This window comes from Aotus nancymaae, unplaced genomic scaffold (genome assembly GCF_030222135.1).
Source record: "Aotus nancymaae isolate 86718 unplaced genomic scaffold, 86718_ANA_hifiasm-v0.15.2.pri h1tg000025l, whole genome shotgun sequence".
Taxonomy (NCBI): domain Eukaryota; kingdom Metazoa; phylum Chordata; class Mammalia; order Primates; family Aotidae; genus Aotus; species Aotus nancymaae.
This window is the reverse complement of record NW_026988438.1, coordinates 18,129,245-18,156,744: the sequence shown is the minus strand read 5'-3', so window position 1 is coordinate 18,156,744 and position 27,500 is coordinate 18,129,245. Positions and strand designations below refer to the sequence as shown.

Here is a 27,500-nt window from a genome sequence, read left to right as displayed (position 1 = left end):
CAGAGATCACTAAGTTTCCTTTAAACTGCTATTTTGAATTCTTGTTCACAGAGTTCACATATTTCTGTCTTGTTACGTTCATTCACTGGTTCTTTGCTTTGTCCACTTGACTAAGTCAAGGTTTCCCATTTGCTGTTATTTCTTGTGGATATACATCTATGTCTTTAAAGTGAAGATTTTGTTATTTATTCTAATCTTCTCCATCTGGCTTGTTTTAGCTTTTACTGGATGTGTTTGCTTAGAGAGGCTTTTATGTTTTGCCTTTCTGTCTTTTTTTTGCACTCTGTTGCTGCCTCCTTTTCAGCACTACATAATATAATGCATATGTTGCCTTAGCCACAGTTTCCCTCAATTCTAGTAAACGATCAGTGTTATCCATCCTTGATGGGTAAGGTCCCAAAGGTCCCTAGGCAGTCTAGGGACTCATGCCCAGAGGACCTGTGGCATGAACCTCTAACAGTGTGTTGCTGCTGAACAGCCATTCTAATTTGGCGTCTCCTTTGGCCAAGTTGCAAAGCAGAGTTTCCAGGGCTAGGAATGGTAGTCTTGCCTCCCTGCTTTGTCTCTGGCTGTTAGGAATATCTTTCCCTTCAGATATTCCCAGTACTTCCCATGGGTTGAATACTGTTTCTTCCTCATATTTGAGTTCAGGGTTATTACCAGTAATAATCTAGGTGCTGTATATTTGTTTTTGGTTTTCTGTGAGAGAGAGTGAAACCAGCTTGCTTCTATGCCACCATTTTGGAGCTTTTAGTTCAGTGCCAAAGCAGTTGCAGTTTTTTGCACCGACCTAATAGAAGCCTCTATTAGTTCTTAAAATAAATTTAAATAAGAAAACTACATTGATTTAAACATGTTAAGTAAATGACACATAAAGGTGACTCTAGGATAGGACAGAAATCCTGATAATGATATGTAAATGCTTAAGGGCTGGAAAACACTGTTGTTTGATATTTAAGTTATTTCCAGTTTTTTTCCCATTATAAATATGGCTGCAGTGACATTTTATATAGCTAAATCTTTTTGCATGAACTGAATCTTTTTAGTATATAGTAATAGAAGACCCAGAAATTCCAGAAAGCAAATGCATTTAGTACTCTGTATGTGCATGTGTGTATGTGTGTGTGTGTTTCCATATAATCTAAAATCCAGAGATTAACCAGTGCAGTGGCTCATGTCTGTAATCCCAGCATTTTGGGGAAGCTGAGGCAGGCAGATTGCTTGAGCCCAAGAGTTGAAGACCAGCCTGGGCAACATGGCAAAAACCCATCTGTACAAAAAAAAATAAGAATTAAATTAGCCAGGTGTGATGACATGTTCCTGTAGTACCAGCTACTTGGGGGCTGAGGTGGGAGGATCTGTTGAACCCAGAAGGTTGAGGTGAGCTGTGATGGTGCTACTGCACTCCAGCCTGGGTGACAGAGTAAGACCCTTGTCTCAAAAAGTAAAATAAAATCTTGGTGAGATTATATTCTCACCAAGCAGTGAATGACAGTGCCTGATTTCCCTTATTCTGCCTAATTCTGGGCTAATTTTCTTTTATTTATACCTGACATTTTCAGTTCTTACCTCTCAATATTTCAGTAGGTTCATTCAGAAATGTTTCTGTGCATTCCAATAGTTATTTTTATGCTAAAGACTGTAATAATTGTCCTTATTTTATCATCTTTTTTTTTTTTTTTTGAGTGATAATTTGATCTTTGAGACTCCCAAAGCTGCTTTTTCTCGGTGGCAATAAAGAAAAATTATCTTTGACAATAATGATAATTTCCTTTTTCATTAGCTTGCCCAGTTTCGACAAAGAAAAGCTCTATCAGATGGGCAGAATCCTTCCAAGAAGCAGAAAAAAAAGAGAAAAACATCAAGCAGTAAACATGATGTGTCAGCGCACCATGATTTGAATATTGATCAATCACAGTGTGATGAAATGTACATAAATAGTTCTCAGAGAGTAGAATCAACTGTGACTCCTGAATCTACAATGAGAACTCTACATAGTGGGGAAATAACCAGTCATGACCAGGTCTTCTCTGCTGAAGTAAGTATTCTCCCAGATTTTTAATCATGATTCTCAATGGAAAGTAGTAATAACAACAGTTGTTAGCAACTATGTGCAATTTGATCATGATTTTTATGTCCTCTTAAAAGTTTTAGTACTGTGGTAACTAAACAGTCATACCTAAAATTTTTAATAACCTCAAAGAGGGAGTTTTGTGAGCTTAATTTAACACATGTTAAACAACTGCAGTATACCAAAGATTGAGCACCAGGGTACAAAGATGGATATGACCGTCTCTACCCTTTAGGAAAATTATTCTAGTGGAGAAGGCAGATGTAAAGATGTGCAGTGTGCTATGATTAGACCTTTGCTAGCATGGGAGATAGGTGTCTGACTTCATTATTTGTTTGTTTGTTTGTGGCTATCCAGTTGTACCACCACTATTTGTTGAAAAGACTATTCTTTTCCCAGTGAATTGTCAATGAATATAAAGGTGAGGGTTTATATTTATCCCCTCAATTATATTCTGTAGATCTATATGTTTAGCCTTTGCGACTATGCCCCCAAGTCTTGAATAATGTAGCTTCATAACAGGTTTTGAAATCAGTGAGTTTGTCTTCCAACTTTCTTCTTTTTTAGGATTGTTTTGGCTATTGCCTTGCATTTGCATATCAATTTGAGGGTCAGATTTTCTGTTTCTGCATTAAAAACACCAAGGATTTTGACAGGGATTACACTGAATCTGTAGATGAATTTGGGGAGTTTTGTCATCTTAACAATATTAAGGCTTTTAGCCTATGAACACAGGATTTTTATTTATTTATTTAGGTTTTTAATTTCTTTCTATATTATCTTGTAGTTTTCAGTGTAAATGTCTTACATTTGTTTTGTTAAATATACTCCCAAGCATTTTATTATTTATTTATGTATGTATTTATTTTTGAGACGGGGGTCTGACTCTGTCACCCAAGTTGGAGTGCAGTGGCTCTATCTCAGCTCACTGCAACCTCTGACAGCCAGGCTGAAACCATCCTTCCACCTCAGCCTCCTGAGTAGCTGGGACCACAGGTGCATAATACCATACCTGGCTAACATTTTGTATTTTTGGTAGAGATGGGATTTCGCCATGTTTCCCAGGATAGTGGGAAAAACTCCTGAGCTCAGGAGATCCACCCACCTTGGTCTCCCAAAGTCCTGGGATTGCAGGCATGAGCCACCGTGCTTTGCTTTGTTTTTATTATTCTATATATATATTTTTTTTTGTAGAGATGTAGTCTCACTTTGTGCCTAGGCTAGTCTCGAACTCCTAGACTCAAGTGATCCTCCTGCCCTGGCTCCCAAAGTGCTCTTGCCTATAAAGTATTATTTACAGGCATGAGCGACTATGCCTAGCCACCAAGCATTTTATTGCTATTTAATTTCTAAGCATTTTACTGCTTTTTATTACTATTCTAAATATAATTGTATTCTTAACTTTATTTTCTGATTGTTCATTATTCATGTATAGAAATACAACTGAATTTGTATATTGATCTTTTATCCTGTACCCTTGTAGAACTAACTCATCTGTAAGTTCTAATAGATTTTTCTTTTTCTGGTGAATTCCTTGGATTTTTCCCTGTATATGAGATCATATTATCTGCAACTAAACTAGAAATGTTTAACTAATTCCTTTCCAATCTTGACGTTCTTTTTTCTAATTGCCGTAGCTGGAAGATGTAGGACAATGTTGAAAAAAAGTGGTGAGAGCAGACATCCTTGTATTGTTTCTCATAATAAGGGGAAAGCATTCAGGTGTTTTTTTTAACCATTGAGTTTTATATTAGCTGTTTTTTTTTTTTTTTTTTGTAGCTATCCTTTATTGGATTGATGAAGTTTCCTTTTATTCTTGGTTTGTTGAATGTTTTCATTTTGAAAGGAAGGAGTGTTGAAGTTTTGTTTTATTTTTCATCTTACTCTGTTTGTTTGTTTGTTTGTTTGTTTGTTTGTTTGTTTGTTGAGACAAAGTCTCACTTTGTTGCCCAGGCTGGAATGCAGAGGTGTGATCTCGACTCACTGCAGCCTCTGCCTCCCAGGTTCAAGTGATTTTCCTGCCTCAGCTGCTTGAGTAGTTGGGATTCCCCGACTAATTTTTGTATTTTTAGTAGAGATGGGGTTTTTACCATGTTGGCCAGGCTGGTCTCAAACTCCTGACCTCAAGTTATCTGTACACCTCAGCCTCTCAAAGTGCTGGGACAGGCATGAGCCACTGTGCCCAGCCACTTATTTCATTGCTTTTTGAGACAGGATATCACTCTGTTGTCCAGGCTGGCATGCAGTGGCACAATCACAGCTCATTGCAGCTTCACCCTCCCAGGCCCCAGCGATCCTCCCACCTCAGCCCCACAAGTAGCTGGGACTACAGTCCCACACCACATACGTAGCTAATTTTTGTATTTTTTGTACAGACGGGGTTTTGCCATGTTTCCCAGACTGATCTCGAATTCATGGACTCAAGTTATCTGCCTGCTTCAGCCTCCCAAAGTGCTAGGATTACAGGCTTGAGCCACTGCACCCAACCTGAGTGTTGAGTTTGTTAAATGCTCTTTTGTGTCTATTTGCAATGACTTTATTATGAAGACAGTTACTGGGGACAAAAGATGTTACAGCACACATTTTATATTATATAAATTCAGTCTTTTAAAATACTGTGGGCATTTAAATGGTCTAACATATAGTCTCTTTCTGTTCTTCAGGGTGGATAATTTCAATTGATCTATCTTGAAGTTTGTGATTCTCTCTTCTTTCAGCTTAGATCTACTGTTGAGTCCTTCCAGTGGCTTTTTCATTTATTTTTCTTTTCAACTCCAGAATTTTTATTTGGTTCTCGCATAATTTCTTTGTTTTATTGATATTCTTCATTTGGTGAGATGCTGTTCTTACAATTTAAAAAAATTCTTTTTTTAGATTTTATTTCCTTTAGTTATTTGACTATATTTAAAATAGCTGAGTTAAAATCTTTGTTGGCCGGGCTTGGTGGCTCATACCTGTAATCCCAGCACTTTGGGAGGCAGAGGCAAGGGAATTACTTGAGCCCAAGAGTTTGAGACCAGCCTGGGCAACAAAGGGAGACCCTGTCTCTACAAAAAGTAAAAAAGTTTAGCAGGGCATGGTTTTGCACATCTGTGGTCCCAGCTACTCCAGAGGCTAAGGTGAGAAAGTTGTTTGAGCCCAAGAGATGGAGGCTGCAGTGACCTGTGATCACACCGGTTTACACTCCAGCCTGGGTGAACAAAACTTTGTCTATTAAGGACAATATCTGTGTTCCTCAGGGACAGTTTCTTTTGACCATTGTACATAGGCTATACTTTCCTTTTTTTTTTTTTGTATGTCTTGTAATTTTTGTTTTATTAAAACTGGAACTTTAAAAAATAATGCAGTATGGCAACTGTAGTCCTTGATTTGACTCAAAGGTATATTATCTTTTTTTAAATATACAAACCAATATTTGGTTTCTCTATAGTTTTAGCATTTCGAATGCAACAATTGTATTATTCACCATTTAATTCTCAGTACTACCATTTCTAGTACACAATATGCATTTAATGAACATGAGGCGTTGTGTCATGAAAGTATTTCAGATTTAAAAGAGAATCTCGGCTGGGTGCAGTGGCTTACACCTGTAATCCCAGCATTTTGGGAGGCTAAGGCAAGCAGATCACTTGAGGTTAGGAGTTCGAGACCAGCCTGGCCAACATGGTGAACCCTCGTCTCTACTAAAAATACAAAAATGAGCTGGGCGTGGTGGCACATGCCTGTAATCCCAGCTACTTGGGAGGTTGAGGCAAGAGAATTGCTTGAACCCAGGAGACGGAGGTTGTGGTGAGCCGAGATCACGCCATTGCACTCTAGCCTGGGTAACAAGAGCGAAACTCCGTCTCAAAAAAAAGAAAAAAAAAAGTGCTTTTGTAAACTGTAAAGGTGTTATAACAGCACAGGTGGTTATTTTTTAATTATTAGTTTTTTAGCATCAAGATTTTATGATTTTTCTTTCAGAGAAATTGAACTTTTCTTATTTATTTATTTTTTAAAGATAGGACCTCACTCTGTCACCCAGACTAGAGTAAAATGGTGCAATCTTGGCTCACCACAGCATCCACCTCCTAGGCTCAAGCAGTTCTGCCTCAGCCTCCCAAGTAGCTGGGATTACAGGTGTGCACCACTACCACCTGGCTAGTTTTTGTTTGTTTGTTTTTTTAAGTAGAGGTGAGGATTCACCATATTGGCCAGGCTGGTCTTGAACTCCTGACCTCAAATGATACACCCACCTTGGCCTCCTAAAGTGATGGGATTACAAGTGTAAACCACCACGCCTAGCCGAACTTTTCTAACAGTAGTGTTTTAGGACTTTCTTTCATTTTAAAGAGGTACAGTAGTTCTTCATTATTTGTGGAGAGTTGTATTATTCCGTATTCATGCTGCTGATAAAGACATAGTGGAGACTGGGTAATTTGTAAAGAAAAAGAAGTTTCATGGACTCACAGTTCCACGTGACTGGGGAGGCCTCACTCACAATCATGGCAGAAGGCAAAAGGCACTTCTTACATGACAGCAGACAAGAGAGAAGAGCCAAGCAAAAAGGGAAACCCCTTATAAAACCATCAGATCTTGTGAGACTTATTCAATACCACGGGAACAGTGTGGGGAAAACCACTCCCATGATTTGGTTATCTCCCACTAGGTCCCTCCCAAAACACATGGGAATCATGGGAGCTACAATTCAAGATGAGATTTGGATGGGGAACTCAGCCAAACCATATCAAGAGTATAGTCCAACACCTCCAGTGGAGACCTGAAACCACAGATAGTACTGAACTCTATATATACTGTGTTTTTTCCTATACTTACATACTTAGGATAAAGTTTAATTGATAAATTAGGCACAGCAATCTTACACTTTGAGTAAAGCAAGGCACAGTAATTTTGCGCCATTACTTGAACACAAGCACTGCAATATTGCATACTGCCATACCGTATGACAGTATATTTGATAACAGAGATAGCTACCAAGTAACCGTTGGGCAAGTAGCATATACTCTGTGGATATGCTGTACAAAGGGACAATTCATGTCCTGAATGGGACAGAGTGAGATTTCATCATGCCACTTAGAACAATGCACAATTTAAAACTTATAAATTGTTTATTTTTGGAATTTTCCATTTTAATGTTTTCTAAACACATTTAACCATGGGTAACTGAAATTATAGGAAGCAATACCATGGATAAAGCGGAGGCTACTGTACAAGGATCAGAGGAATGATGTCTTGGTGCTTTTGCCTTACAAATGATATGTACTGTATATAAGATCCTGTATGAAAGTACCTCTTGATACTTTTATATTTAGAAAAATGCCTACTGGTACATTTTAGTTGCATTATTTTGCCATTGTTATTTATAATTAAATGAAAATTTTAAAGATTTGAATAATTTTTACTAGTTTTTTAGTGGTATTTTATGTGACTTTTCTATCATATGTCACCAATAGTAATAGCTTAGTGAAGTACGATACTTAACACAAAAAAGTCATAATTATATTTGGTTTTTACTTTGGTTTTAGCTGGAAAGTGAAGTTTCAACCACAGCAGATGACTACAGTTCAGAGGTAAGACTAAATTATATTGATTTCTAATAACACAAATAAAATGTATATTTTATATTATTATTGAAATTATTGATTGTTGCTACTTAAGTTCTTGTAATTCATGCTTCTATTGTATTTTTATAAATATAATGTTAAGTGACTAGAACCTGAAGATTATGTATTACTGATTTTTTTTTTTTTCAGATTATTAGCTAAGGTCTTAAGTCTGGTTGAATAGCTTGGTCCCTGTTTTAGTTTCTGGAAAGTATTTGATGTTGGGTTTCTTAGACATGTGACCATTACAAAGTATCCATATTTAGCACAGTAAAAATATCAAATTTTTTTTGACATTTTGGATAGGATACTTCATTTTGAGTTATGCTTTTTTATAAATGCTTGAATTCTAATCATATAAATTTGTTTATTTAAGTTAATGTTTTAGTAGTAGTTTTCACTTTAGTTGATTGGCCACTTTAGGAAATACCTTATTTATGTGTTGGTAATAAGTATATGTCGTTTTGTTATCTTTTCCTTACTCTTTTAGATGTGATTGCCATTTCTTTAGTCCAGAATTTGAGGAGACTGTAAACTATTCCATACTCTGAATGGTCTTTTACCATTCAGTAAATAGTTCAGTAACTCAGTGTATTCAGTAAATTTCAATTTATTGTATGTTTCTATTAGAAAAAAAAAAAACACTTCCATGTTCTTAAAGAATATATTACTGTTTTAGATTGCTAATAGCAATAAAAACTTTGCTACTTTAGAAGTTAATGTGTTTAAAAGTTCGAATACACTTACTAGTAATCTGTCCAGGAAAATAATTAGCCAACATTAAATAAATACATTGGTGCCTGATTTAGGCTAAAGTTGCCTCTATGGGAAGTATCTTGATTTAAAATCACTGCTTGCAATTCGGAGTCTGCTTTTGTGACTTTAAATTTGGGGCACATATAGTTGGCCCTCCATCTCTGAGGGTTCTGCATTTGAGGATTTGACCAACCACAGATAGAAAATATTCGCAAAAAAGATAAAAAATAACAGTACTGCAATAAAAAATATATAAAATTTAAAAATACAATTTGACAACTATTTACGTAGTAATCTTAGAGATTATTTAAAGTATATGGATGGATGTCTGCAGATTGTATGCAAATACTATGCCATTAAAGGTCTTAGGCATCCATGATTTTAGTCTACGTAGCGGGGTCGAGAGCTAATTCCCCTGGAGACATCAAGGTATGATTGCATGTGAAAACTTTTATTTCCTCTATAATGCTCTAATTCTTATAAGTTATATTTCTTGATTGAAAGTCTTAGTTGCTTTGGTGCTTAAACTACCTGTATCTTTGAGGGGCACCCCAAAGTTCCACAAAGTGCATTTTTTTTTACACTAAAGTGAATTATATATATATATGCTAGTGGCTCTAGATCAGACCATCCCATATATGCCCATGAAATTTGGTTAAAATTTGTATAGCTGTTTTTTCATATTGAGATAATAGGGCAAATTTTAATTTTTAAATATAGATTTGAAAAGCTAAAAATACCAAAAGATGGTGATTGTTAGGTTTTCTGTAGGAAAATGTAAATTAATAATATTGGAAATTCTTGTTACAATAAGACAATCTTCAGCTACATTTTAAAAATTAAACTGGTTATTATCAGGTTCAGAAAAATTTATTGCAACTATCTGTGATATCTACAAATATGATGTGTTTTAAGGTAAGGTACAAATAGTATTTAAATATAAGCACTACAGATAAAATTTAAAACAGTGTTTATCATACTCGTTGACCATAACTCATGGTGAGAAATATATTTTACATACATGTCTAGAATTTCATATATATACATATATAGTTGCATATATTTATAGTTATATACATGAATAATTATATATGAATAAATATATACATATACATACTTTTTTTAAACAAGTTTTTTGAAAGATACTTATTCTTACAGTATGACATATCTTGTGATTATACTGTTTCTTGTTGATGTTGGTCAAGAAGACTAAATTGATGAACTATCTTACCATGTGGAAGAAACAATGACTTAGAAGATTACATTGAAAAAACATAATTATTGCCTGAGCTCGATGGCTCATCCCTGTAATCCCAGCACTTTGGGAGGCCACCTGAGGTCAGGAGTTAGAGACCAGCCTGACCAACATGGTGAAACCCCTTCTCTACTAAAAATACAAAAATTAGCTGAGTGTGGTGGTGCATGCCTGTAATCCCAGCTACTCAGGAGGTTGAGGCAGGAAAATTGTTTGAATCTGGGAGTTGGAGGTTACAGTGAGCTGAGGTAGTGCAATTGCACTCCAGCCTGGGCAACAAGAGTGAAACTCCATCTCAAAAAAAGAAAAAAGATAATTATGAAATAATTTTTGACATATTTGAGCTGGTTTGAATTATAACCGTAGTAATATTATATGTGTTATATGTGGATTCTCAAAGGATTATACTTTGAGAAATTTATAGATTCACTGTGTCTAGAGAAAACATAGAAGTAAAGTTGATAGTTTGTGTAATGTGTCATCAAAATTGCTAAGATGGATACTAGTTGAATCTGTGATGCTCTGATGCTCTAGGTTAGTTTTGAAGCTTTAATTCTTCGATTTAATGATGTCAGACTGGCTTGACTGAACTAGAATTACGGGAGACTTCTAAGCTATATTCACTTATTCAGGAGGCAGAATAATCATCAGTAGACCAAATTTATAACCCAAGAAATAAATCTTACAGTGTAATACTTTTCATATTGGAACTTTTAAGGAATGATCTTTCAATAACACACCTAAAAAAATGAGATTTATTGGTTGGGCATAGTACATCACACCTGTAATCTCTGCACTTTGGGAGGCCGAGGTAGGAAGATCACTGGAGCCCAGGAGTTTGAGACCAGCCTCGGCAACATAGGGAGACTTCATCTCTACAAATTAAAAAAATAAAATAAAATTAGCCTGGTATTGTGGCGGGCACATGTAGTCCCAGCTACTTGAGAGGCTGAGATGGGAGAATCACTTGAGCCCAGGAGTATTGATCACACCACTGGCACTCCAGCCTCAGTGACAGAGGAAGACCCCATCCAAAAAAAAAAAAAAAAAGTTTGCCAAGTGATAGTGTATGCCTATAGTCCCAGCTACTCAAGAGGCTCAAGTAGAAGGATCCCTTGCACCCAGGAGTTTGAGATTGAAATGATCTAATGATCACACCACTGTACTCCAGCCTGGATGACAGAGTGAGACTTTGTCTCAGAGAGAGAGATTGATTGATTGATTGATTGATTGATTGATTTCTGGCTAGCACATACATTATAACTTCACCACAATGCCAGATTTGCAAAGTTTGACAGATCTAGATTGTATTTGAGTATTCTAAAATTTTGCAATCAAGTAGTTTTAATCATAGACCACATAATTATCTTGTATTTTGCCTAAAGTATGACTACCATTTTTCTGGTAAGTAGGGCAATAAGATGTAAGAAAAGAGCAGCGGGGGTTTGGATAAAGCCAGAAAGTCCTGTTTACGCACTTCAGCACCTTTGAGCTGTATGAACCTGGGCACATCACTTAAACTCTGAAATACAGCTTTTTTAACTATAAAATGGGGGATGATAATAATATATACCTCATAGGATAGTTGCTTACCTCACAAAGTAGTTCACAAAATAACCTTGAGGATGTTTAATACGTGTTTGACATACATTAGACATTCAGCAAAGCTTGGTTCTTTTAATTGCTCATCACTAGAAATATACTTTTCTTTACACTGTGTTTATATGAAATGAGTGATGAGGACTCCTTTAATAAATTATTCTCAATGATTTCAGGTTCTGATAATATTTAATTAGAACTTTGTAAATTGTATGTAGTTAGGTATGTTAAGGGCTTAACGTTCCTGACTTCTGTGACTAGTGCACTCATTGGGTTGAAAATTGGTTCAATCTTAGAATTAGTCGATAATTTTATTCCAAGATCTCTTTTGTACAAATATGTATCCCATTATGTACATATAGTAATAGGGCATTCACTTTTATTATAGATTCATCTGATTATTGAATGCTTCTCAATCAAGTGCTTGTATGGTTTATGACATTTATTTTAACTTCATTAATTACTTGACTCCAACTCCATGAGTCATTTAGGCACATTGAACTATAATTTTCATAAACTCCTGAGTCATCAGATTTTTATTTTTATGAAAATATTCAATATTAATGTTTTTTAATGTATGTATTTCCAAATTAAGTATAAGAATAAGGTATTAATTATAAATAAATTAAGGATGAGTTCTTTTATGTTTCATCAAAACTGATGTTCACTACAAGGATGAGTTTTTGTGTGAAGGCCATTTTATAGTCACACAATGAAAGTTACCTTTCCTCTGATTCTTTCTGAATAGCAATGATGTTATGATGTGATACCTCTACAAAACATTTTAAAATTTAAAATGTACCTCACTTGTACTTTTCCTCACTCATCTGTATAGATTGAGTAAATTTTTCTGTGAACGTGGAAGGAATATATATATTAACATAGTCTGCAGGTTAAATAACTTCAACAAATGCCACAATGACAAAGGACATTGAGAGAAGTTGAGCTTTTTTACAGTCGAAGGAGTCTGTTAATCTAATCTTCATGTTTCAAGGTATTTATTGACTTTCATGTGATTGTTTACTAGTGTTAGAAACCTAATAGTTTATGCATACAGTAGTCTTCCCTTATCCACAGGGGATATGTTGTAAGACTCCCAGTGGATGCCTGAACTCCTGGATAGTATTGAACCCTATGTATACTATGTTTTTTTGATCTGATAAGGAAGACAGCTACTAAGTGAATACCAGATGGACATAGATGGAAATAAAATAGTGTTAGAAGACTAATGTTAGAAGAAGAGATAAATACTCTACCCTTTAGGTATCAATAAAATAATTATCTAAATTTAAAAATAGAATAATTTATTGTTAATTATTAATGATCCTGATATTCTGTTAAGTGTTCCTGTTCTAACTTTGGAATATAGTGTGTTTTAGTTTAGTACTGGTGAATAATCTTTTATAACCAATTTAGATGATGTTAAACTTTTCAAATTTATTAATATTGTTAAGTTTTACATTGATTATAACATAAATATGCTTTGAAAAACTAGTCATGTATTAATGGTATTTTAAGAATTCAATACATATGAGTTCAAGTATAACATTTGCTTATCTGAATTAGAGAAAAATTAAACAGCAGTGGCTAAATAAAGTATTAGATTAAATTATGGCCGGGCGCAGTGGCTCACGCCTGTAATCCCAGCACTTTGGGAGGCCGAGGCAGGTGGATCACAAGGTCAAGAGATCAAGACCATCCTGGTCAACATGGTGAAACCCCGTCTCTACTAATAAAAAAAAATTAGCTGAGCATGGTGGCGCGTGCCTGTAATCCCAGCTACTCAGGAGGCTGAGGCAGGAGAATTGCCTGAACCCAGGAGGCGGAGGTTGCGGTGAGCCGAGATCGCGCCATTGCACTCCAGCCTGGGTAACAAGAGCGAAACTCCGTCTCAAAAAAAAAAAAAAATTATAAATGTAATTATTACAAACTAGTAACTGCTAATTAACAAACTATTATAAACTGATTTATGTAATACTGACATCATTGCTGCTTAAAGGAATATTCATTGCTTTATATCATATTTGGAGAAGCAGTAGTCCCCCATCCCAGTTTTTACTTTCTGTGGTCAACCATTATCTGAAAATATTAAATGGAAAATTCCAGAAATAAACAGTTCATAAGTTTTAAATTGTGCCTTGTTCTGGGTAGCATGGTGAAATCTTGCTCCATCCCATTCTTCCTACCCAGGACATGAATCATCCCTTTGTACATACAGTGGATCCACCCTGAATACTCTGTCCATCTGGTATTCACTTAGTAGCTGTCTTCTTTATCAGATCAAAATAACATAGTATATATAGGGTTCAATACTATCCATGATTTCAGGCATCCACTGGGGGTCTTGTAACATATCCTCTGTGGATAAGAGAAGACTACTATATTCATAAACATCCATTTCGTTACACTGTTAAACTAAAGCAAAATATTTTAGAAGACACAACAAAATGCTTCATTTCAGGATCAAAGAAAGCTAATTGCAATTTAGAATTATTTAATTTGAAAGTGATTGCAGATGACTTGATATTAATAATCTTTTTTTAATTAAAAAAAATGTTTAGAGTCAGGGCCTCAGTATATTGCCCACAGTGGAGTGTGGTGGCTATTAATGGGTGTGCCAGTAGTGTACTATAGCCTCAGACTCCTGGGTTCAAGCAGTCCTCCTGCCTCAACCTCCCTTGTAGCTGGGACTACAGGCATGCACTACTGCACCTGGCTTATTGATTGATATTCTTAACAGAGTCAGTGCCCCTGCCTTCTGGTAATTTTCACCAATTGCAATATTGTTTTACTATAGAATTTTTTTTTCACTTTAGCTTTGATTTTCAGAAATTGCCCTTGGCTGGGTACAGTGGCTCCTGCCTGTAATCCCAGCACTTTGGGAGACCAAGGCAAGTGGATCACCTGAAGTCAGGAGTTCAAGACCAGCATGGCCAACATGGTGAAACCCTGTCTCTACTAAAAATACAAAAATTAGTCGGGCATGGTGTTGTATGCCTATAGTCCCAGCTACTTGAGAGGCTGATTCTCCTGAGGCAGGAGAATCACTTGAGCCTGGGAAGTGGAGGTTACAGTGAGCTGAGATCACGCCACTGCACTCCAGCCTAGGCAACAGAGCAAGACTCCGTCTCAAAAAAAAAAAAAAAAGAAAGAAAGAAATTGTCCTTATGATAAAGGCAAAGGAATCAAACTCTGATAAAGAACACTTGATTAAGATTTTTACTTTTTTTTTTTTTTTGAGATGGAGTCTCACTCTGTCACCTGGGCTGGATGGAGTGCAGTGGTGTGATCTCTGCTCACTGCAGCCTCCACCTCCCGGATTCAAGTGATTCTTCTGACTCAGCCCCGAGTAGCTGGAATGACAGGTGCCCTCTGTATTTTTAGTAGAGATGGGTTTCACCATGTTGGCAGGCTGATCTCGAACTCCTGACCTTGTGATTTGCTCACCTCAGCCTCCCAAAGTACTGGCGTTACAGATGTCAGGGACCGTGCCCGGCCAGGATTTTACTTTTTAAAGTGTTGTGGCTCATATGGATCTAAATCTATTTCTGGCTACTCGATCCTATGCCTTTCAACAGTAATAACTTCATTATCTTGGATTCTTTTAACATAGAAGTGTGAATAATTAAGATGTGGCAGATACATAGTTGGTTTTTGTACTGTTAAGGAAGAAAGAGGATTACTAAGTGGATTAATTGATCTTTAATTAATTTCTCACTAGGTCAACCCTGGAGACATATTCTGTCATTCTCCTTCCTCCTTCCACAGAGTATCTGTGCTAGAGATGGGCAGTAATATGTTATAGAAAATCTCCACATGGGTCAGTGTTGGCATAGCTGTCATAGTACTAGCCCCAGAGGAACGTTCTTGGAGTGTTCTTACCTGTTTATCTCCTCTTGCCGCTTGTCTTGTTCATCCACTTTCAAGACATTTCTACCAGTAAATTGTTTTTCTTGAAAATGAATAGGGTTTAATAAAAAAATAATTATTTAAACTATTTTAAGGAAGCATTTCATAGAAGAGGATTTATTGAGGTTTATACTTTGGAAGAGCAAACAGAAACTTTACTTAGAACTTTAATTCACTTATGTGAAAATGTATATATGTAGTTTGGTGTCATTTGCATTGTAAGCATTCAGATGTGTGAGGAATGATTGGCATTTGAAATGGTCATTATGTCTTTTAGATATTTAAAATTAATCTCTGTATCTGTTTTTGCCAATGACACATTTTCCCTGGGAATAAAAGACATGTACACATGAAAACAGTTAACAGAAATATTGTTAGCTAAAGAAAATTATATCTAAGATCATAATATATCAGGAAATTGTTTTTATACAGGTAAATGGTTGCAGTTTTGTGATGAGAACAGGAAAGCCTACAAATTTATTAAGGGTACAGTATTTAAAACTACTCATGATACTAATGTTGTATACTATTTAAAATCATCTGGCTTACTAACAAAACTTTTTCCTGCATGTACTTCTTTCCGTGTGTGATTTCAAATTAATTTTAATATTTCCTAAAACAAAGTTATCTAGTGTTTATTATAAAACTCAATTGTAACAGAATTTGCAGATAGCCTATTTATGCTCTTGAGGTAAGTATTATATTAACAAAGTAGGTTGCCATACTGTAATCTTCCAGGTAATGAGTGATATTTTAAAGTGGACCTTGTTATGGATTTCAGTATTTGAATCTCTCTCCCTAAGGAATATTGCTAGACTGAATTATTTAAAATCTTGGATTGATTTAGGAAGAAGAATTTGGTGTTGATGATTCTTATTCTGAACAAGGAGCACAGTACAGTCCGACTCACCTAGAGATGATGGAAAGCGAGTTGGCTGGGAAGCAGCATGAGATTGAAGAGCTAAACAGAGAGCTGGAAGAAATGAGGGTTACCTATGGGACTGAAGGACTGCAGCAAGTATGTTTATTTTATGTGGCTTTTGGTTTGCGACTCACAAAAAGAAAAACAAGAAATTTGAATAATAGTGTATGTGCAGTGTTTAAAGATGGGTTTCTTTTTAAAAAAATTTTCTTTCTTTCTTTTTGTTTTTTTTTTTTTGAGGCAGAGTCCTGCTGTGTCGCCTAGGCTGGAGTGCAGTGGTACAGTCTTGGCCCACGGCACTCTCTGTCTTCCAGGCTCAAGTGATCCACCTCAGCCTTCCAAGTAACTGGGACTACAGGCATGCACTACCACACCCAGCTAATTTTTGGTAGTTTTTTATAGAGACGGAGTGTCACCTCAAACTCCTGGACTCTCCTTGGCTTCCCAGAGTGCTAAGATTACAGGCATGAGCTACCGTACCTGGGCTAAAGATGGAGGTTTTCAAATGGTGACTTAGTGGGGCACAGAGGCATGCACCTGTAGTTCTAGTTACTCAGGAGCCTGAGGTGGGAGGATCACTTGAGCCCAGGAGTTCAAATCCAGCCTGGACAACATAGAGAGTCCCTGTCTCATTAAAAAAAAAAAAAAAAAAAAAAAAAACTAAATGGTAACGATATCACTCATAATTTTTGTCTTTGTACATAGCATAAACAACCCTGTTTAAAAGTAGAATGTGATTAACAGGGTTAATATAACACAGACTCTTATTTAACTTTATGATAGTCTGAAATCACTTTAGTAGGACAGATGTTTTTGTAATCAGCCTGAGAGAAAATTATGGTGCAAACCACATCAAAATATTATAACTTAAGTCCTTTAAGAATGTCAGCAAGTTGGGCATGGCTCATGCCTGCAATCTCCGCACTTCAAGAGGCTAAGGCAGGAGGATGCCTTCAGTCTAGTAGTTTGAGACCAGCCTGGTCAAAGTAGCAAGACCCCACCTCTACAAAAAAACTTAAAAATTAGCCAGGCATGGTGGTGTGTGCCTGTAGTCCTAGTTACTTGGGAGGCTGAGGCAGAAGGATCACTTCAGCCCGGGAGATTGAGGCTGTAGTGAACCAAAATCACACCACTGCACTCTATCCTGTGTGACAGAGTGAGAACTTGTCTCAAAAAAGAATAGAAAAATATGTCAGTAGGTCCTTGTAAGTAACCTCTTGTGGTTAGATTGACATCTGTGGTTAGACTGCCGTAACTGTCTATGGCAGTCAGTTATGAAAACAAGGTGAAATAGGACATTGATGAAGATGACAGAATACATTTCAGTTTCATCCTCTTCAAAAACAAGTTGGGATTAAATATGTCTAGGGTGGTGTTGCCTAGGAGCAGATTAGGGGCACCTCTAAATATAAAGTCACTTGTCCTTCTCTAAGTAAACATATGGATAAGCCAGATCAAATATAATTTTTTCCTTAGTTCAGATAAATTTTTTGAAGTTAATTTAGAAGTAGCACCAGTTTCTGTAAGTTAATAGCTTTCAAATGTGGAAAAGACTGCTTAGAAAGTGTAAGAATTCTGCTGGTGTGTTTTGAATTCATATTTTTAAAAAGTTACCTGTAATGGTCAATTAAAAAAAAATTAATCTAGTAATTAATATTTTCTTTTAGTTACAAGAATTTGAAGCTGCCATTAAACAAAGAGATGGCATCATAACCCAGCTCACTGCTAATTTACAACAAGCAAGAAGAGAAAAGGATGAGACAATGAGAGAATTTTTAGAGTTGACAGAACAGAGTCAAAAATTACAGATTCAATTTCAGCAAGTAAGTGTTACTAATGCAACAAAATTTATTAGTTTTTAGTAATGAAATTTAAAAATTTACCTCAAGAACAAATCTAAATTGATAAAAAGCCATTTCTTATTATATCATGTATGAAAAATCAGTGAATATGTGTTGCTATGTTAACCAGGAATTTAATTCATACTTCTTAAATGGTTTTCTACTAGTATTTTCTTTGTATTTCCTCCCTGTCTCTATTTTGAAATATTATAAAATCTTATAAGGTTGATTGAGGGTCTTTCTGCAGAAATTAATCTGTAATCACATCCTAGTTTTGCCAATCCTGGTATGGTTTATTTTAGTTAGGTTCTAAATGATAACAAGACTAAATATATTCCATTTTCCTTTCATTAGAGCCATAGGAATCTAATTGCATTAATCTGAATTTCTGGTGGCAAGTAACAAAACAATCTGAAATAGCTTAAGCAAAAGAGAGGTATTTAGTGTAAGGATTCAGGCTGTTTACAGAACCCAAGGGCAGAAGCACAACCAGGCCTCTGAAAGGGATTGGAACTACAAACTAGAAAGCCATCAGGAATTCAGGAAGTACTGTCTTTGAGGCCCCAGTTTTCTTCACATATCTGCCTCAGTCTCAGGAGACCCAACTTCTCTGCTGTGTCATGGAAAAGATCATTTTATTGGATTGGCTTGGGTATGCCTATCTAGTCAGCCAAGGCAGCATGTTTGCTAGGGTCTCAAGCCCGCAAAGCCAGCAAAGATCCCAGAGAGCTATTGCAGGGACACCCCAAAGGTGTCTATTCCCTAATATAGTCACTTCAGAATTTAACATTTTGAGGTTTCTTTCTATTTGCAGTTACAGGCTAGTGAAACTCTGAGAAACAGCACTCATAGTAGCACAGCTGCAGACTTACTACAAGCCAAACAACAGATCCTCACTCATCAACAGCAGCTTGAAGAACAAGACCACCTATTAGAAGATTATCAGAAAAAGAAAGAAGACTTCAAAATGCAAATTAGTTTCTTGCAAGAGAAAATTAAAGTATATGAAATGGTATGTTTATTTTAAGGAAGTCAACTAACTTGTAGAAGCTTTACAGTTTAAAGTTTTTTATGCAAGTGGTTTTTTTTGTTATGAAATTTCATAATTAAGCTCTTTAGGTAATTTATTTCAAAAGCAAATGGGAGTCTCAGTAATGTAGTTTTTAAGATAATAGTCATTACTGGATTCCCTAAAAGTGATCAGCCTGTGTTAAACTGAATTAGTAGGAAAATCTAAATTTATAAGTATTTTTTTTTTTGTCATTTATAGTTATTTCCACTTATTTTAGCCATGGTTGTGAAATTCTGAAAATATTTTCACAACAGAAAGAAATTTTATGGACTTTAATTAGAAAAAAAATGTAGTCAGTTCTCTTTATTTACATAAGTTACGTTCCATAAACTTAAGTGTTCCATAAGTGTTTCTAGGAACACTTATTTAGCAACTAAGTTCCTGGGGTGGGGGCGAGTGAGGCAATGTGTGTCTTTGTATGGGTGCGTATATTCTATATATATGTATATCACATTAATTATAATCTTAAATCATAAAAACTACTCATCCTCGAAGATTCTGTTTATTTTTTTAAAAGAGAAATCAAGGTTCAGAAGTGACTTTCCTGAGGCCACCCCACTAACAAGTGTCAGACTGGGATTCGGATCCTGTCACTTGCCCCAAAGCTGGAGCTTCTTGTACTATACTGCACTGCCTGGAGTCCTCTCCATCCCTCTGATCCTCTCTGTTTAAGAGCTGAACAAGGCAGAGTGTGGTCACCTTGTTTGACCTCAGCTGGAAGTGTATGTCCAGCAACTCAAACTTTTTGTCACTCTGTGCACACCTACAAATGACTGAAAGCGCCATAAGCATTGATTGGAGGTTACAAATAAATTTTAGCAATAATTCACAAATATGGAATCTACAAAGAATGAGGGTGGATTGTATATACAGTATAGTATTTTTTATAAACTTAGGAAGTTCTTCTGCAAGAGGTTGAGAAATTATCAAGACAAGAATATTGTTTGGATAATAATATAGTATTAATTCGCATTTATTAAGTGCTTACTGCATCTTACTGTGTAAGATGCAGTATTCAAAGCATCTTACACATATTATTAACTCATTGAATCATCACCACAGGCCTGTGCATTAGAAGTACCATTATCACTCCTATTTTCTAAGTGAGGACACCAAGACAAAGCAAGATGAAGCAAATTGTCCTGGTATACACAGGTAGTGAGTTGATAGAGCCAGATTTCAAAATCTAGGTTGTCTGACTCCAGAGAACTGCTTTTAAATAATAGGGAATATACAAATTGAAGACAATGAAATTATGAAAAATACATGCTTTACAACAAAGATAATTTAAAAATTATTAGGTAAATGTTTACAGAACACCTGTTTTTATAGCAGGCCCTTGCAAGAAATACAATGATGCTTCAGGTTTGCCTTTTTCTTCACTGGAATTCATGGATTAGTAGGAGAGCTACGGCATGTACAAAGGACACCACAAAACAAGGATACGTGTAGGCAAAAAATGCCTTGAAATTTCTGAATAGGTCTGGCGTAATGAGGGTAGAGATTCAGGGTAGGGTTTAGTGGAGGAGTTTCTGTTTGACATAAGTTTGTAAGTTGGGACAACCCCTTTTAATGGTATTTTGTTTCCCCAGCAATTGGCCTAGTGCATAGAACATAGTAGCTACTCAGTACTTCCTAAACAAGTGGATAAATTAAGAATTTCACCTGATAGAAATGGGGAGGACATTTTAGATAGAGTGTGGAGTAGGCATAAAGACTCAGGGCAAAACATGTTAAAAACAGTAAGGAGCAAAAAATGGTGTAATTTGTCTAGACAACAGTAGTCTTTAAAAGTTAACCTTTCTAGGAGGTAAGAGTAGAAGGATAATCTAGGCCTAGGTGAGAAGACCCTGGAGATTGGATTGGATTATATTTATTCTGTGGTCAATGTGAATTGAGATTATTTAAAACTCAAGTAATTCATTTTTGTAGAGGGAATAACCTTTATTTATTTGAATGTAACAAGAATACTTTTATCAATCTGTTTTTCACTATATACGTAGTTTTTAATTTTTATTCTTAAGAAAATGAATCCCCCTGAGTAGTTCTATCAGCAGCTGAGGCATTAGGGTCAGCTAAGGCTTTAGGGTCACAAATGAAATGGTCCTGGTTCCCTAGACAAGTGGTCCCCAACCTTTTTGGCACCAGGGACCGGTTTCATGGAAGATACTTTTTCCACAGACTGGTGGGAGGAATGGTTTTGAGATGACATCAGGCATTAGTTAGATTCACATAAGGCGCTTGCAACCTAGATCCCTCACATGCACAGTTCACAATAAGGTTCAGGCTCCTATGAGCACATAATGCCGCAGCTGATCTGACAGAGGTGGAGCTCAAGTGGTAATGCTTGCTCACCTCCTGCTGTGTTGCCTAGTTCTTAACAGACCCCAACCAGAACTGGGTCCACAGCCTGGGAGTCGGGGACCCCTTCCCTACACAACTGTGTCAATGATTAAAAGCTCATTCTCATTGTCCTAACATTCTCATTGTCTTAATCCTCCAGACTTTCCATGGTGCCCTAGTATATTATTCCCCACCATCTCAGGTGTATTTCCAAAAGATGATATATTCAACCACAGGGCTTTTTTTTTTTTTTTTTTAAGAACACAGAATAAGTAATTTAAAACCATGTACTTTGAAATAAGTGCTACTAAGAAAACTAAACCATGAATTTGTGTTGTTTAATGGTTGAATGAAGAATTAGTGTTAGTTGTTGTTATATCAGATGTTGGACAATTTTGAATTAAATGATACTGTTTTATGAAGGCCTTCCCCTCCCTTATAGAAAATCAGGAAACAGAAAAGTTAGGTTTTATAACATTAACATTTTTCAAACCTAGTTACTTATTTAACAGTTTAACTGGAATTACCACCATGAACTGATTTCACTTTCTCATAGATTCCAAATGTGTTATAGATTTCTTTCTAGCATGTAAAAATATTTCACATATATATTAATAGTACAGTAAGAATAAAATGCCTTAATATGTGGTATTTTATTTTACCATATTCTGTGAGATAGAGGAAATAATATACTATCTTTATTATACGGGTGAAAACACTGGGATTAAAGAAGATTAAACTGATTTACTGATATCCTATTGTAGTTCAGAGTTTGAAGTAAGAAGGCTCAGCACTTGATAATAATATGGTAATATTGGGTGGGATATGTGATACCAAGACAAAAGTTGATAGAATTTTGCTCAAGAGGCCGCGTAAGATATCATTCATTGCCTTGATTAATTTATATAGTACAGAATCTGGCCTTCAACTTGTGGATTTAGAAGTCTAATTTCTTTTTTTTTGCCCTATTAACTGAGACGAGCTATCTCTGAAGTGAACTCAGATTTTCCAACTTCACAAGGCTGATTTTTGTTGTTGTTGTTTTCAGACAGAGTCTTACTCTGTTGCCCTGGCTGGAGTGCAACGCCATGATCTTGGCTCACTGCAGCCTCCACCTCCCAGATTCATGCTGTTCTCTTGCCTCCTGAGTAGCTGGGATCACAGACACCTGCCACGATACCCGGCTAATTTTTGTATTTTTAGTAGAGACGGGGTTTCACCATGAGGCTAATATTTAAAGCTTGAATAAGATTATTAATTTACAATGAGAAATAATTATCACAGGGACCTAAATATTAAGTTCATTGGATTTTATATTCTTTCCATGGGCAAATGAATTTTTAAAACCAAATAATAATTAGAAAGTTAGTGAGCATGAGATCAAAAGGTTTTAGAGAAATCAGATGTTCAGGAGCATTAGGCTGAGATAACCTGATGTATCTATCTATCTCACATTAGGAATGGTCATGTCCATAGATGGAAATTCTTAAGTGCTGTTTGCTACAATCCCTGACATTTCTTTCTACATTAGGCAATTTTTTTCTAGAGTGACCAGAATTCTCAAAGGCTGTACTTGAATGGGCACTGCCAACATATCTCTCTGAGGCTTTTCTTTTTCTTGGCCTTGGCATTTCTTCTTTATATATATTAATATCATTCAAGGCACCTTTACGTCCTGTTTGCCTGGGACTCCTGTCTCCTTAAAATGATTTTGCTTACCTACTTAAGTTCTGGTCCATTCTGTAGATTTCATGTATTTCTTTGTTTTTGAGACTATAGCCCTCTGTTACTTACACAGGAAACTAAGTTACTGAAGCAAAACTTTGACCCAGGAATTCTGCTTGACTTTGTCATGTTAAAGTAATCATGATAACACATATGTCTTGGCCTGCATCTGGGCTTAGTCTTATCTCAGTTCCAAAACAGAATCCTGAACAAGAACTGGGGGAGAATATCTGCTTTGCTTGCAAATTTCCATTTGAACCAAAAGTCTAGGACCAAGTTGATATGCTGTAAATGGTATAGTTGTCTTAGATGTCATTTGAGTTTCCATCATTTAAGCATTTCATATCCCTAAATTTCTAATTGACTTAAGAGCCCAGGACTGAAGTTAAGACAGACCCTTAGGAATCTGTTTTTGTTGTTTTACTTTTTCCATAGCCCTTGCCCATGACACACATTGAAGTCACCAGAATACATGTGAGGAACTTTGATTTATTTTTATCTTGCTGAATGTGTCTAGAGTATATGTAGTACTTTAGCTATAGAGAATACTAAATATTTAGAATGTTGATCAGTTAATAAGAAAAATGAAAAGATAACAGTTTAGAGACATCTAAAATCAGACTGGGTTTTTAAACTAAAAATTTTAATCAGAGAAATATTAAGAGAAATTTCATTTAAGAAGGCCAAAACCACTGTAGTGTTTGCTTACAAGTAGTGTTGGGTACATAAGTTCTAGATCTCTTTATGGAAAAAATTGAGGGGTAGGACCAACAGTTCCTTAGAGTTTTTTTAAAAGGGAGATTTCTATCAGTCTTTTGGTAATGAGATGAAGTGGTATAAGTTGCCAGAAGCTGAAAATGCCATTCTTAGTATTTTCATTTTTTTTTCCTAAAGGAACAAGATAAAAAAGTAGAAAATTCAAATAAAGAAGAAATACAGGAAAAGGAGGTGATCATTGAAAAACTAAACACAAAAATAATAGAAGAAGAAAAAAAAACTCTTGAGCTAAAGGATAAATTAACAGCTGCTGATAAATTACTAGGAGAATTACAAGAACAGATTGTACAAAAGAACCAAGAAATAAAAAATATGAAATTAGAGCTGACTAATTCTAAGCAAAACGAAAGACAATCTTCTGAAGAAATAAAGCAGTTAATGGGGACAGTCGAAGAACTTCAGAAGAGAAATCATAAAGACAGTCAGTTTGGAACTGATATAGTACAACGAATGGAACAAGAAACTCAAAGAAAGTTAGAACAACTCCGGGCAGAGCTGGATGAGATGTATGGGCAGCAGATAGTGCAAATGAAACAAGAATTAATAAGACAACACATGTCACAAATGGAGGAACTTAAAACACTGCATAAGGGAGAAATGGAGAATGTGTTAAGGTCACATCCAAATATTTCAGTTAATGAAGATCAGATAAAGTTAATGAATGTGGCAATAAATGAACTGAATATAAAATTGCAAGATACTAACTCTCAAAAGGAAAAACTCAAGGAAGAACTAGGAAGAATTTTAGAAGAAAAGTGTGCTCTACAGAGACAGTTTGAAGACCTTTTTGAAGAACTGAGCTTTTCAAGGGAGCAAATTCAGAGAGCTAGACAGACAGTAGCTGAACAGGAAAGTAAACTGAATGAAGCACATAAGTCCCTTAGTACAGTGGAAGATTTGAAAGCTGAGATTGTTTCTGCATCTGAATCCAGAAAGGAACTAGAATTAAAACATGAAGCAGAAGTTACAAATTACAAGATAAAACTTGAAATGTTAGAAAAAGAAAAAAATGCTGTCTTAGATAGAATGGCTGAATCACAAGAAGCTGAATTAGAGAGGCTGCGAACACAGCTTCTATTTAGTCATGAAGAAGAACTTTCGAAACTGAAGGAAGATTTAGAAATTGAACATCGAATAAATATTGAAAAACTTAAAGATAACTTAAGCATTCACTATAAACAGCAGATAGATGGTTTACAGAATGAAATGAGTCAAAAGATAGAAACCATGCAGTTTGAAAAAGACAATTTGATAACTAAGCAGAATCAATTAATTTTGGAAATTTCGAAGCTGAAAGATTTACAGCAGTCTCTTGTAAATTCAAAGTCAGAAGAAATGACTCTTCAAATCAATGAACTTCAAAAAGAAATTGAAATACTCAGACAAGAAGAAAAGGAAAAGGGTACACTTGAACAAGAAGTTCAAGAATTACAACTTAAAACAGAATTATTAGAAAAACAGATGAAGGAGAAAGAGAATGATCTTCAAGAAAAATTCGCACAACTTGAAGCAGAGAATAGCATTCTTAAAGATGAAAAGAAAGCCCTTGAAGACATGTTGAAAATACATACTCCTATTAACCAAGAAGAAAGATTGATTTTCATAGACTCTATTAAGTCCAAATCCAAAGACTCTGTCTGGCAAAAAGAAATAGAAATCCTTACAGAGGAAAATGAGGACCTCAAACAACAATGTATTCAGCTAAATGAAGAGATTGAAAAGCAAAGGAACACTTTTTCATTTGCTGAAAAGAACTTTGAAGTTAACTATCAAGAGTTACAAGAGGAATATGCTTGCCTTCTCAAAGTAAAAGATGATTTAGAAGACTGTAAAAATAAACAGGAATTAGAGTATAAAAGTAAGCTTAAGGCACTTAATGAAGAGCTTCATTTACAAAGAATAAATCCAGCTCCAGTGAAAATGAAAACTTCTGTCTTTGATGAAGACAAAACTTTTCTAGCAGAAACATTGGAAATTGGTGAGGTTGTTGAGAAGGATACAACAGAACTCATGGAAAAGCTTGAGGTAACCAAGCGAGAGAAATTAGAGCTGTCACAGAGACTGTCCGATCTTTCTGAACAATTGAAACAGAAACATGGTGAGATTAGTTTTCTAAATGAAGAAGTTAAATCGTTAAAGCAAGAGAAAGAACAAGTTTTATTGAAATGTAGAGAGCTAGAAGTCATTATTAACCACAACAAGGCAGAAAATATACAGTCATGTGATACTCAAGTAAGCTCTTTATCAGATGGAGTTGTGACTATGACAAGCAGGGATGCTGAAGGATCAATTCCTAAAGAATCAAAAATAATGGTGGAAGATAAAGTTTCTTTTGGAAATATGACTACTGGAAAAGAAAGTAAGCAAGAACAGTTGATTTTCGATCACTTGCCATCAGTAAAAAAGGAATCATCACTTAGAGGAACTCAACCAAGTGAAAATGATAAACTTCAGAAAGAACTCAATGTACTTAAATCAGAACAGGTATGTTTGCTTCTTTATATGTGGTAAAGCACAGTCAAAATGTACATTTTACATTAAGAAATGTAGTTCGTAAAACATAAATTCATATCCTTACAAGAGAATGAAAATGAACCCTCTAATATAATTCTAACTTGAGCCTCTCATATTTATTTATCATTTAAGTATTTTTTTTAACATTATTGCCTTTCTTTCAGTTAATCTATGTTGTATATTCTGCTTAGGAAATAAAGCACACTAATGGTTTCAGATTTTGTTTTGGAAAGACAAGAGTTTGTATAACTTTTTGGAGAGTCTCAGCTTTAGAAAAGTTATTAGTTTCATTTTGTAATATTTTGTAATAATCTCAAAGATTGGTTTCAGAGTTTTTATTTCATAATGATGTTTTCAAGTCTCCACAACTGCAAATGAACTCCTAAGCTTTTTAGTAGTCTATATAGTTATTAGGTGATTATGAAATTATATTTTCCTGGAAGGAAAAAAACCCTTGATTCAAGTCCTAGAATTTTTTCAGTCTTTGTTATACCTGAAGGGGAAAAAACAGTATTAACTGTAAATATAGTTAAAGAATTATATGTATATAACAATAGAGCACTCTTGATAATTTATATTTACCAGATACTGATATTAAAATAACAGGAAAATTATTCTGAGTAGCTACAGTGTAATGATACTAAAATTTTATGCATTTCTTCATTTATCTAACAAATATTTATTGACTCTTGGCAAGTATGAATATAGTGGCCAACAAGAGAGAGAGTTCTGGTCTCAAAGAGCATGTATTTTAGTGAGGGAGGCAGGTGATAAATGAAACAAGTAGGGTAGTTAGAAATAGTGATTAATTCTGTGAAGAAATAAAACAGGATAATGTGATAGAGAATGATGGAGTTGTGCTGACAGCCATTAAGTATGGTGGTCAGGAAAGGTCTCTTGGAGGAATTGATGTTTGAACTGAGATCTGAATGACACTAAAATTAGAGCAATTGTGAAGACATGGGTAAGTTTGAAGAACAGAATGAAGGCCTGTGTAGTTGAGTTTGAGAGAGGAGGAGAGTGAAAGAAGAGTTTGAAGGAGGAAGAGACCTTGGAGAATCTTATAGATGTTGTAAGAAGTTTAAATTTTATGTTAAGTATAATAGGAAGCCA

General features: G+C 35.5%; 1 protein-coding gene across 10 annotated transcripts in view; it reads left to right on the top strand.

Annotated features, from left to right (window-relative positions):
• Window positions 1-27,500, top strand: part of AKAP9 (A-kinase anchoring protein 9) — a 164,536-nt gene that overhangs the window by 26,863 nt on the left and 110,173 nt on the right. For 8 of the 10 annotated variants that reach the window (XM_012450841.3, XM_012450840.3, XM_012450833.3 and 5 more), the window contains exons 2-8: window positions 1,784-2,038; window positions 7,597-7,641; window positions 15,626-15,679; window positions 16,041-16,211; window positions 17,783-17,938; window positions 18,771-18,968; window positions 23,991-26,357. In XM_012450841.3, coding sequence (XP_012306264.2) covers window positions 1,784-2,038; window positions 7,597-7,641; window positions 15,626-15,679; window positions 16,041-16,211; window positions 17,783-17,938; window positions 18,771-18,968; window positions 23,991-26,357 — 3,246 coding nt within the window. Of the gene's footprint in view, window positions 1-1,783; window positions 2,039-7,596; window positions 7,642-11,888; window positions 12,279-15,625; window positions 15,680-16,040; window positions 16,212-17,782; window positions 17,939-18,770; window positions 18,969-23,990; window positions 26,358-27,500 lie in introns of those variants that run through there. The other 2 variants (XM_012450835.3, XM_012450843.3) reach the window with 2 other exon arrangements.